At 40.0% G+C, this 13722-nt stretch overlaps 1 protein-coding gene and 1 long non-coding RNA gene across 2 annotated transcripts; both read left to right on the top strand.

Annotated features, from left to right (window-relative positions):
* The first annotated feature begins 633 nt into the window (after positions 1–633).
* On the top strand, positions 634–5697 carry LOC109198802 (uncharacterized). The gene is made up of 6 exons (XM_019354184.2): positions 634–739; positions 1037–1168; positions 1373–1444; positions 2240–2311; positions 2636–2716; positions 3380–5697. Exons 2-6 carry the CDS (start codon positions 1037–1039, stop codon positions 5027–5029), a joined length of 2007 nt encoding a protein of 668 aa, XP_019209729.1. The 5' UTR covers positions 634–739; the 3' UTR covers positions 5030–5697.
* Positions 5698–10348: 4651 nt separating this feature from the next.
* LOC109198801 (uncharacterized) lies at positions 10349–11344 on the top strand. The gene is made up of 3 exons (XR_002059420.2): positions 10349–10692; positions 10807–10897; positions 11286–11344. It is a non-coding gene; the product is annotated as an uncharacterized LOC109198801 (long non-coding RNA).
* Positions 11345–13722: the final 2378 nt, after the last annotated feature.

Here is a 13722-nt window from a genome sequence, read left to right as displayed (position 1 = left end):
CGTTTGTAATTAAAACTTTTACGATGCGACTCTCACCGCGTATGAAACAGTAGCTGCGTTGTAGTCGCGTTTCACACTTCTCTTTGTCTGTCTTTATAAGGCGTTAACTACAGCATCCTTTAATACCTCAACTCTTGATTCAGCCAAGGTAAGTGCTCCCCCCCCCTTATATTTTCTATGTATGTGTTCAGCTGATATTTAGAAAAAAATAGGTGTGTTTAGGATGTCATTTTATTCCAGAGCTGTTTGTAATTAAAACTTTTAAGATTAGATGGTACAGTGTTTTACTCCCTTCCAAACAGTAAAGTTCCTCTTTGTCTCTCAGTAGGAAACTTAAACCAGACCGTACAAGGCTACATTTCAGTGTTACAAGCCAATCAGTTTGCTAATTGTTCTGTGAGATTTGTTTGCAAAGTTTAAGGTGTTAAGTAGGACTGTGAACATCTGGGTCTGCTTGCTGCTGGCATTCTGCCAGAGCCCCTGCAACAAGACCGCCTCCCAGCAACGAGACTGCCTGTCAGCCTTGCAAGGTACCCAATTTTCCAATTACTCTATAACAAAACTGTTGTGGGCAACAAGACTGTCTCCCAAGTTTGCAAGCCAATCACCTTGCCAAATGTTCTTGTAAGATTTGTTTGAAAAGTTTGAGGTGTTAAGTAGGACTGTGAACATCTGGGTTTGCTTGCTGCTGGCATTCGACCAGCGTCTCAGCAACAACACTGCCTCCCAGCTTTGCAAGGTAATTACTTTCCTAATTACTGTACACCAAAACGAAGTAACTGTCGTGGTCAACAAATCTGCCTCCAACTTTCAAGGTAATCACTTTCTCAATTACAATATACAAACTGTTATGGAACTTTACTTAACAAAGCCTTAAGATCGGGTAGTGACACTATCAATATGTCTATTTAAAGAAAAGAGAGATTTTTTTTGTTCTTGTAGTCATCTTGTCTGTCAATGTATCAGAGGGTTAAAATAACAAATTGCTTGAAATGCCAATAATTAATATTCTGTTTTTATGTTGACATTCTACCAGATGCCGAGAAAAAATAAAAGATCCCAGGCACAAAAGAAGCGCTGGAAACCACTTGACCTGGTTGATCCTGCTGTCCCAGTGCTCACTGGCCACAACCAAGATGAGGCAGTCAGTAGTTTTCCATCTGACCAGGTAATGAGGATATGGTAGTGATCACAGACAGTTGAACAGTTTTCAAAACACGTTTGAGACAGTTAAGAACACTTACCCATGCAGTTTAGGATTTTTTGTTATAATGTCACACAACTGGCATAACAGTGCATGGTATACAGAACATTTAAATGAAATGATGTGTCAGGTCACTTAATGTCTTCTATACCCTTTTTCCTGGGTTAGCAGACGGCACCAGCCAGGTTATCTTTGGAAACAAAGGATAGACCCACCTCCTTATGTTCCCCAGGTACCAAGGTAAATATCAAAAAATATTCCTCTATTAAGAAGTTACAAGGTATGCCCACCCATAGGGCTGCTCGATTATGGCAAAAATGATAATCACGATTATTTTCACTGAAATCTAGATCTCCATTATTTGACAATATTTATTTAACAATAACAATGTATTGAATAATGGCTTTAAAGATTGTCATAAAATAATTTGTTTTTACCTCTTTTCAACCAACGGCAGTCACTCTCCTCTCCAAATAACTTCTGCTTAGCTTTCCGAGCTTCCCTCTGTTAGCTCCTCTTAATTGTTGTGACGCGTGTTCGAAACGCAGAGAGGTGCGCTCGATTTGCCACATGGAGCAGCGGGAGAGAAAAGCACGAGGGAGGTGCTAATAATCGACTCATTCTCTTGACTCCTTTTTAATGATCGTTGAAAACCCAGATTGTAATTTTGATTAAAAGTAGATTCATTGAGCAGCCCTACCACCCATGTGTATAACCGGTCTGTATATATCTGATCTTTGGTGTCTATAACCACAGTTGATATGTAGTCTTTCACTTAAAGCATGTTTGCTAACTCAATTTTGTCTAATTTCTATCCAAAACAAAGGAAAATATGACAAAAGGGTTTTTTGTTTTTTTTGTTGTTGTTTTTTTTTTTATTATATATAGCTCTGAACAGGTAATTCTGATGTGGTAGTGAGCACATATAATATATTATATGCCATGCAGTTCATGCCATGCATTGCATTGTAAAGTGAAATTAAAATGTCAGGTCACTTAATGTCTTAACATTATATTCTTTTTTGCCTGGGTTAGCAGACAGCACCAGCCAGCTTGTCCTTGGAAACGCAGAATAGACCCACCTCCTTATGTCCTCCAGGCAGCAAGGTAAATTTAAAACGGTATTCCTCCATTAAGGATTTATAGTGGACAGTTACATTACCATTAAATGTTAAAGACATATGGTTACATGTTTGCCTTATGTAAACAGTAAGAATTTTGTTGTCTCGCTTCTGTTAGTTTTGTTTAAAGTTTTTAAAGTTACACTCACTTTCAAATTTCTTAGTAGTTATGCAAACAGCTGGAATTTTTTTTATCGCTTTGTAAGTTTAGTAACCGCTACTGTTTCATGTTTTCTTTAAAGTATCCAGTGTTACACTCTATTTCAAATCTGTTAGTAGGTTTTCTAATTTTGATTAACTGTATTATCAGAGTTCCGAAACTCGTCCACCAGCAAAACGAGTCTGGGCAACCGATGATTTCCACATGGCATCAAATTCTCCACCTAAAAAGGTAAGCCTAACCCTATGTATAATCACCGGGATTGATATTTAGTCTTTCACCTTAAGTGTGCTTGCTAACTCGTACTAAATATACTAAAATGTTAGACTAAACATGTACATTTGTCAATTTCTTTCATCAGACTCCTAAAATGCAGACATCTCAACAGCTATTTCTGTCTGTCTGTTTAGCTATTTCTATATCTATTGTTCTGAAAAAACTTTTATACCATTTTATACTTAAAGCTTCAGATAAATTGACATCCACAGTGAAAAGCAGTGCAAATAAATACAAACATGATTTTGTGACACTCATCTTTTCTCAAGATGCATGTCAGTGTATTCTGTTTCAATCACATTTAACCTGTAACTGAATTTTGTGTCATTTCTTTACAAAACGTAACACAACTATGAAACGTGTTTTTATGGCACATGTACAGAACCATCTGGTTTAATCTGAAATCAGTGAATGAATTACATCTAATTTAAGAGCATCTGAGATCCTCTTACGAATAATACGTAAACAGGATTTCCTTTCATATATTTGTATTTAGGCTGCAATTTAGTTGATGTTTGAAGGCCCGCAGCAACCTAAAATAGGTACAGGTATGACCTTTGTAAAAGGTCATTAAATACTAAACAATAACATGTGTCACCTTTACCATTCCTTGATCAGCCTTTCCACAACACAAATGAAGAACTAGTGACAGAGGAGCTACAGAGCAACGCAGTTCAGCACTTCTGGTGTGTCAGTGCAACTCATTGTCAAAGTGATGAAAGGTACACAGAATTCTCTCGAAATCATCAGTGCACATGTAATGCCCTCACATTCCTGGCCTACCTTAATGAGGAACACCAGTTCAACACAGCCCGACTTGATAAGGTGCTTGAACAGGGAGATGCACTCTACTGTTGGATTAAAACACATCTTCAGCAGGAGAGGCGTTATACGCAAAATCATCTGACCATGGAGGACCTGCCCAAAGAAGTTCATGCTGACATAAACGTCTACAGTGTGAAAATGGACAACATAAGGTATGGATACCTGAAAGCAGCAGACAAAACTTATCAAAGAAAAGATTGGTGGTTGCCTCTTGCTAGTCGCCTTGTATGTCTGTCAACAGATGTGAGCTATGCTTTGCTCATGGTCTCGCCTCAGTGCATTGCAGTTTTCCGTGACAAATCTGGGAGGTATGGATTATTTGATTCACATTCAAGAAGTGCAGCAGGTTTACCCCAGCCAAATGGAACAGCAGTCATGCTCACTTTCACTCATGTGAATGACCTGATCACCCACCTGCATAACCTTTTTCAAAATCAAGGCAGGTATGCAAGATATGAGTTTGTGCCTGTTTCTTTCAAAAGACTCAGCACTCACAACGAACAGCCTGCACAGTCAACTCAAGCAACACCAGGAGCAACAGGTATATCGCCACAAAATGATGAACCACAAATCACAAATCCCACTGTGCAAGTGCCTCAACCAGAATCAGCCCAAACCTACATGACAATGTTAGAAAGTGCTTTAAACCCACAAGAAGACAAAATGGCTTCAAATCAAATTTGTGAACATCAACTTGAAACATCTGTTGATCCAACAAGCAACATCCAAACAGAACAACAAGAAAATCTTGAACTCAATAATGAAAGAGATAAAGTCATAGATAAACCCCCCCAAAAAGCAAGAAATGTGTGCAGATTAAATAAACGACGTCGTGGGAAAGCTATTCGTCAAGCTCAAAGTCACAAGCAGCATGTAAAAGCTAAAGAAAAATCTTCATCTGAAGACTTGGCAAAGAAGATAAACAAAAAAAGACACGAAAAGGAACGATATGCCTGCTTTTCTGAATTTCGAATGAAAAAATTACAGGCTGTGAAAACTCAATATGCTCAAAACTGTCATCGCCATAAACAAAAACTGTTATCAGCCAAAGATTATTATGCAAATCCTCATATTCAAGAGAAGATAAAAGCCCGCAATGTGAAGAGATACAAAAATGATCCTCATTTTCAACAAAAAAAGAGACACTACATTATCAGAAGATATGCCACAGATGCCAGCTTTCGAACCAGACAGAAGCAATATCTGGTCCAGAGGTACAACACGGATGCTGACTTTCAAAGCAGACAGAAAAAATACATAAGAACAAAATATGCATCGGATCCAAACTACAGGCACAAACAAAAAAATCAATTCATGCCAGGTATCATAATGACTCACAATTCAGACTGCACCATATACAGCGCTGTGCAGAGTACCAGAGACACAAAATGGCTACCACTGCATCTTTCGCCATTTATAAAAAGTTGTGTGCGCAGAGAATAAAGAAGAAATACAGACGACTAGTAACACAATTCCAGCAGGGTCCACAGTCTGAAGCACAGCCCCAGCTTGTAGTGAATAGTGTGATGCAAGCAGCCACATTAGCTTTCCGTGAAACAATTAAGTTAGGACCCACCCATGTCTGTACAGTGTGCCACAGAACTCTGTTTCCTAATCAAGTTAAACACTGCAAAAGATCAAAGTATGTTAAAAATAGTCACATTGTTGACACTTGCTTGACAGGAAAATTTGTTCATGTTTGTGACGGGGAATGCTCAGCTAATTGTACTTTCCCAAAACAAAGAATGGAGGAGTGGATTTGCTACAACTGTGACAGCCACCTACAACGAGGAAAGATCCCTTCCATCGCAGTGGCAAACAATTTAGCACTAGCACCCATTCCAATTGAACTGAGTCAATTAAATGTACTAGAACGACAACTGATTGCTAAAATTCTCCCGTTTGCCAAAATCATTGCATTACCAAAAGGACAGCAAAGAGCCGTACATGGGGCTGTTGTTTGTGTACCGTCGGATGTGGAAACCACAGTAAACTGTCTTCCCAGACCTAGCAATGAAGCCCAGCTCCTGCAGGTACAACTGAAAAGACACATCAGATTCAAAGGATACCAACACTTCTACACTGTGAACATGAAGAATGTGTTAGCAGGATTATCAAAGCTAAAAGAGATGCATTCAGAATACAAAGATGTATCTATTGATGATGACGCTACTTTTGCTGATCCCACAAATAATCAGATAATCGAGACGGAACATGACACTGCTGATGCAGATATTCAAGATGCACTGCCCAGAAACTTCGACAACCAAATTGTACCAGAAAGAAGAACCACTGAGGATACAACAGCTGGAATACTTGAGCCATGTCATGATGTAAACGAACTATTGGAGCCTGAACAGTCAAATGGAGAGCCCTTACAAGATACGGAGAAAGAAAAGGAAGAACTTCGGCCTGGTCTTGTTCTAGACACCTGTATGCAACCACCAGATATAGCACAAGACATTTTATCATATGGTGAAGGAATATTTAGCATTGCACCCGCCCAAGGAAATAGACCTGTTGGCTTCTTCTCTGTTCCTAAACTTGAAGCCATGGCCTTTCCTGTGCAGTTCCCAACTGGACAGAACACATTAGATGAAGCCAGACAAGTCAAACTGTCCCAAGCATGTATTTTAATACACGGCTGTTCTCTGCAGATACACGGTTTGCAACTGACCAAAGCTACCTATTCTTTGCACAGTTTGTAACAGAAACACACATGGCTACAAACAGCATGTCCATCCAATTGCGCAAAGGTAAGGCAATCACCAAGGATGGACGTAGAATCTGTAACAGAATGCTTCAAAATAAAGACGAAGTGGAGAGACTGATAAATAACAAAGATGCAACACGCTTCATGAAACCTCTGAGAGGTACTCCAGCCTATTGGGAGAAGGCACTGAAAGATCTGCATGCTATGGTCAGACAGTTAGGAAAGCCGACTTTTTTCCTGACATTTTCAGCTGCTGAAATGAGATGGCCTGAGGTTGTTGAGGTCATAAAAACTCAACAAGGTGAACAAGTGGATTTTTCACAACTTGACTGGAACACAAAGTGTGAAATTCTCCGAAGCAACCCTGTGACTGTGATGCGATTGTTTGAAAAAAGAGTCGATGCACTAATGACAACACTGATCCTGTCCCCGGCACAGCCCATCGGTGAAGTAGAAGATTACTTTTATCGAGTGGAGTTTCAGGCCAGAGGTAGCCCTCATATCCATTTATTGGTTTGGGTCAAAGATGCACCTAAATTTGGAAGCGACCTTGAAGACCACGTGTACAAATTTATTGACAAGTACATAACATGTAAGATGCCTGACCAAAATGCCGATCCTGAACTTCACAAAATTGTGTCTGAGGTTCAAGTCCACAGCAGAAATCACTCCAGATCTTGTAAAAAAGGTAATGTGTCATGTAGGTTTGGGTTCCCCAAACTACCGGTAGACCAAACAATGATCACTTTCCCAAGCCCAGATGATGACGATGATCACAATGATAAGCAGCATAGCACAAGTAAGGAGAAAGGCACAAATGAAAAACAAAAGCAAAAAAACAGACGAATGGCTCTCGCAAAAAACAGAAAGAGGCCAAAGAAAAACTCCAGCCATTGAGAGATTTGCTCTGTGACCCAAATTCCTCGTTTGAGGACTTGTCTGAGCTGCTTCACAAATGCAAATTTACTTATGAACAATACTTGGATTGTGTCTTCAATTTAAGCAATGGCCATGTCATCCTCTTAAAGCGTGAACCTAATGACTGCTGGGTGAATGCATACAATGCAGATCTGCTGAGAGCCTGGAATGCCAACATGGACATCCAATATGTCATTGATGACTACAGCTGCCTGATGTACATGATGTCTTATGTCTCTAAACCCGAATTTGAGATGACACAATTTCTTAATGGAGTCATCCAGGAGGTCAAAAAGTCCAATGTCAATGAAAGAGATGAAATGAAACAGATAATGCAGGCATATGCTAAACACAGAGAAGTCAGTGCCAAGAATCCGTGGCAAGGACATGCAGCCTGCCACTAAAAAGTGTTCACGCAGTGTGGTGTTCATACAGACTGATGATGATGCCCTGAAAATGAGTCTCCCGATGAGCAGGTTGCAGAGCATGGCACCAGATGATGAAAATGTGTGGATGTCTGGATTGCCAGAAAAATATGCAAACAGACCCAGAACACCTGAGTTTGAAAGAATGTGTTTGGCTGAATTTGCTTCAGAGTACAGGATTCTCTACAGCCGTCAAACAGAGTCAAAAATGCCATCCCTCTTTGAATAACATGGGTTATATTCAAAAGAGAACAAGAGGGAAACCTGCAATAATCAGATATCCTCGCTTCTCAGAAAGAAACAACCAGAAAAGTTTTATAGCAGACTACTAAAACTTTATTTTCCACATCGATCAAATGATGACCTTAAAAACACAGAACACCCACATCCGAACAGTTCTACAAAAGTGGACGAAAACATGGTTTTGCAGTACGGCCAATTGTTACCTTTAACAAAAAGCGTTATGAAAGCCATGGCAAACAATGGAAAGGGCATTGGAACAGATTGAACAACAAGGCCCACTTATCAATGCATGGAACACCTTTGCACCTGAGGTTGAAGTAGATCGTTTAGAGTGTGTGGCCCAACGACAATCCAGACATGACACTGACGAAAATGAAATGGACATTGTTCCAGACTACCAAGTCAGTGGTAGCAGCAGTGGAGCCATGCCAGCAATCATAGCACCAAAGCTGAGCCCAGACTTTGTCAGAAAAATGTACCAAAGTCTGAATGAAACCCAAGCATCCATATTCTACGCAGTGCGTGAGTGGTGTTTCAAACTTGTGTGGGGTCACTGTCCTGAGCAGTTCTTTTATTTTGTCTCTGGAGGAGCTGGCTGTGGAAAATCACATGTTATCAAGTGCATATATGAGGAGGCAACAAAGATTTTGCACCAACTCCCCAGATTCCGTGACCAAGCAGACATGTCCTACCCTGCAGTACTGCTGACTGCATTTACTGGCACTGCAGCTTTTAACATATCTGGGAAACACTGCACTCTCTGCTAAAGCTGCCAAAATCTTTAAAACCGCCGTATCAGGGACTGGGCAATGCACTGGATGAAGTGAGAGCTTCACTTTCAAATGCAGAGATTCTGGTCGTTGATGAGATATCTATGGTTTCTAAAGACCTTTTTGCCTACATCCACTGGAGACTTCAGCAGATCAAAGGAAACAAGAAGCCTTTTGGTGGGATGTCTATCCTTGCAGTAGGAGACTTTTACCAGCTGCCACCCTTGGAAAAGCCAAACCACTCTGTGTGTACGAGGACAATGTCCTTGATCTCTGGAAAGACTATTTCCACATGGTCAACCTGACAGAAATCATGCGACAGAAAGATGATCATTCTTTTGCTGAAGTTCTGAACAGGATAAGAGTGAAGCAAAAAACAGATTCTCTTGAAGCCGATGACAAAGCCTTGCTCACACAGGCTATCCATGACATAAAAGACTGTCCATCTAATGTATTACACATTATGCTACAAACAAAGAGGTCGACAAACACAATTCAACAACTGTAACTGCTCTTCATTCTGATATCATAATATTCAGGCCGAAGACTACAGAAAAGACCCACGAACGGGTGAGATGGTCCTCCTGGCAGATATGATGAAAGGCAACAAAGAGATTTACCTGATAACATACAAGCTGCACCTGGAGTGCGTGTTATGATTATTAGAAATTTGGATGTTGAAGATGGGCTTGTTAATGGACATTTGGAACAATCACGAACATTGTGACAACCACACAGGATGGACCAAAAACTGTGAATCTCATTGGACTTACGCTGGACAATCAAATTCTGGGCAAAAATTTCGCAGAAAAATACAAGGATCCTCAGACAACCTGGTATATATTGAGAAATGTGAAGAATCTACAAGTAAAAAGGAGTTCTTCGCAGGCAATTTCCAATGAAGTTGGCCTTTGCATGTACAGCTCACAAAGTACAAGGCATGACAATGGAGTCAGCAGTAGTATGTTTGAAGCGTGTTTTTGAACCTGGAATGGCCTATGTCGCACTCAGCCGCACAACCTCACTTAAAGGACTGTACATCACAGACTTTGATGAAAGGAAAATCTATGCTGATCCTGCCATCACAGATGCACTGAAAAATATGAGACATGCATCATTTGAGAATGCAAGACCACTGTTGCAATTCTTAAAATCAGTTGTTCCCACAGTCCCCACGTTGACAATTATCCATCACAATGCACAAGGTCTCCCAACTCACATGGAGGACATGAGATGCCACCATGACTCAGCCTTGCTGATGTTTTATGCATAACAGAAACTCACTTGTCTGGATCATCAGTTTCTCCCCGCTTCCAGCTGGAACAGTACAACATGGCCACACGCAACAGACACGTCTCTTACACAAACCATACAGACATGGCAAAGGTAAATGGCGGTGGAGTTGCAATGTACTACAAAACAGTTCTTATAGCAGAGTCTCGAAATACCTGCAAAATGTGACTGACCTTGAATTTGTTGTTATCAAGGTTGAATCGCCAGTCACAGCTTTGATAGCAACTGTATACAGACCACCAAATTACAGCCACGTGAGGTTTTTACCACAAATGCAATGTCTTTTGGACTCATTGGAAATGATGAATTGCCAACCAATTATTGTTTGTGGAGATTTCAATGAGGACCTTATGAGCAGAGGAAAAAACCCATCCAAGAACTGTTTCAGTCAAGAGGATATGCACACTTATTACTGCTGCAACTACCGAAAAACACACATTGATTGATCACCTTTACATATCACAGCCATACGCCTGCCTCCAATCAGGTGTTCTGAGTACATATCACAGTTATCACAACCCCATTTATTGTGTAATTCACTAACACAAAATGACTGCAAGGTTGTGAGGGATATGGACTTGCCAAGTGATCTTAGAGTCTTTGCAACTGAGCACACTCTACCACCAACAAGGACAGCTCACCAGTGGGAGCTGATACATAAGACTGCTCTCATCCATTGAAGAGCTGACCAGAAACGTGAACAGAGAGACTGCAACTGCACCTGATGGATCCCTGCCATAACAGGTAATTGTATTTTTGTTTCTTACTTTATATTGTAACATTTGATATTGATATTGTTTGAAACAAACTATAATCTCATCCATTAATTAAGTCATCCATTCATTCATAACTCCTCAGATGTGTTCTGTCCAGTGAAGGCAGTGGAGAAGCCCTACACTGATCTTGAAACTGTGCCACGCTAGTAGAGACCGGCTACAAGGATCGGCAGGTATAGTAAAATTAAAATGCACCTTTTGGTTCAACAGGTTTATATATATATATATATATACAGTCAAGTGATCAAAAGACACCAGTATTAAACCCATTTAAACCAACTACATGCTTGGATTGGAACTGTATACAGGCCACCAATTACAGCCACGTGTGGTTTTTACCTCACATAGCAACTTACCCCATCCAAGACACCAGTATTAAGCAAATTTCTTTTTTTACTACCTTTTAATATAGTTTTGGGTCATTTAGTTCTAAAGTTAGATTTGTTTTTCCAATTATTTTTAGAACTTCATTACTTGCCATTTCGCTAACTGAAGAGCTGCGCTTTGTGATGTCTCTTGTTTTATTGTTTTAAATTGTGTTTTCCTTTTATCTGTTTCTAGCTGTTTTCGCAAAGTCAGCCAACCACTTGCTTCCAAATGACCCTTATCCAGAAGTATCCGTGAGTGCCTCATCAACAGAACTAAAGTGGAGACCTACCTCTCAGAGAAAAACGCACACATAAGAAAAGCCGACCCACTTCAGTACTGGGAAGAACATCCTAATCGGTTTCCCTCTATGGCTGCTGTTGCGATCCCAGTGTGCCCCTGTAGCTCTGTGGACAGTTTTGGATTTGTTTACATCTCACCCAACCGCTCACGGCAGATGGCTGCACCTCTCTAAGCCTGGTTCTGCCGGAGGTTTCTTCCTGTTAAAAGGGAGTTTTTCTGAACACACTCTACCACCAACAAGGACAGCTCACCAGTGGGAACTGATAGATAAGACTGCTGATGTGCTCTCATCCATTGAAGAGCTGACCAGAAACGTGAACAGAAAGACTGCACCTGATGGGATCCTGCCATAACAGGTCATTTGTATTTTTTTGTTTCTTACTTTATATTCTAACATTTATTGATATTCTTTGAAACAAACTATAATCTCATCCATTCATTAAGTCATCCATCCATTCATAACTCCTCAGATGTGTTCTGTCCAGTGAAGGCAGTGGAGAAGCCCTACACTGATCTTGAAACTGTGCCACGCTAGTAGAGACCGGCTACAAGGATGGGCAGGTATAGTGAAATTAAAATGCACCTTTTGTTCAACAGGTTTATATACAGTCAAGTGATCAAAAGACACCAGTATTAAACCCATTTAAACCAACTACATGCTTGGATTGGAACTGTATACAGGCCACCAAATTACAGCCACGTGTGGTTTTTACCTCGCATGGCGACTTACCTCATCAGAAGACACCAGTATTAAGCCAATTTCTTTCTTTTTTTTACTTCATTTTTAATATAGTTTTGGGTCATTTAGTTCTAAAGTTAGATTTGTTTTCCCAATTATTTTTTAGAACTTCATTACTCACCAGTTTGCTAACTGAAGAGCTGCGCTTTGTGATGTCTCTTGTTTTATTGTTTTAAATTGTGTTTTCCTTTTATCTGTTTCTAGCTGTTTCGCAAAGTCAGCCAACCACTTGCTTCCAATGACCCTTATCCAGAAGTATCCGTGAGTGCCTCATCAACAGAAACTAAAGTGGAGACCTACCTCTCAGAGAAAAACGCACACATAAGAAAAGCCGACCCACTTCAGTACTGGGAAGAACATCCTAATCGGTTTCCCTCTATGGCTGCTGTTGCGATCCCAGTGTGCCCCTGTAGCTCTGTGGACAGTTTTGGATTTGTTTACATCTCACCCCAACCGGTCGCGGCAGATGGCCGCCCCTCCCTGAGCCTGGTTCTGCCGGAGGTTTCTTCCTGTCAAAGGGAGTTTTTCCTTCCCACTGTCGCCAAGTGCTTGCTCATAGGGGGTCATATGATTGTTGGGTTTATCTATATACATTAATGCTTGTATGCTTTTCATTTATACTTTTGCCTTACTCTTCAGTTCATAATATAAAGTTACTTGAATGGTTTCCTTTTCATTTTTTATTTTATATTGCTTTGCTATTTACCACAATCTAAATATCATGTTTAAATGTCATACATTATTGTAAATGGTATCTGTACAAAATATTGTTTGAATAACATGATACATTTATTAGTCCCACAACGAGAAATTTCATAATTTGAAATACAAATTGAATACCGCTTAATGGACATCTTTTTTTTCTACCACTTTAAACGACTCAAAACTGTAAAATCTAAATTGTAACTTCTCTTGAACACCTGACACTAAAGCATAATTTATTTTGTAATCATGTAACTGGAGCATCTTTCTCTCATCTCTGTATGCCGCATATAACAGAGATCACAATACAGCTTACTTTGCTTTAAGTTGAAAATCAGCTGTATTCCATTTCCCTCCTTCTTGTAGTATAAAAAGCAAACTATGCTCATGTGCATCTTGCTCCCTCTAGTGTTATAAATGGCAACCGGCACTAATTGAACCACATTAAAGGCAAACTACACTCATTGGCAGTAGCATAGGCACACTTAAAATTTCTTCTGAAATTTTCGCTTTCTAGTTATTATTATTCTCCATCTTCCGCCTAAATTTCGGCACGTATCACGCCCCGCAGTTTTGAGACAAGCTTCATATATGTTACCTCATTTTGTGCGGCCGGATCTGGAATGGTGTGCTATGACTTTTGGTGTTTATGAATTTTATAGTTTTTTAAATATTAATATTTTAGTGAAAATTTTCCCGCGCTCCTCTGCCAAACAGTTTTGACATTAGGTTACATATGTTAGATCATTTTGTGCGGCTGGAGCTGGACTATTATGTTGTGACTTTGGTGTTTATGACTTTATAGTTTTTTAAATATTAATATTTTAGTGCAAATTTAGGCCAATTCATCTTTTGGCGCCAAATAAACAGACTTCATTTGTGGTGTGT

The sequence above is a fragment of the Oreochromis niloticus genome, unplaced genomic scaffold (assembly GCF_001858045.2).
Source record: "Oreochromis niloticus isolate F11D_XX unplaced genomic scaffold, O_niloticus_UMD_NMBU tig00008375_pilon, whole genome shotgun sequence".
NCBI lineage: Eukaryota > Metazoa > Chordata > Actinopteri > Cichliformes > Cichlidae > Oreochromis > Oreochromis niloticus.
This window is presented reverse-complemented; position numbering and strand designations above follow the sequence as displayed.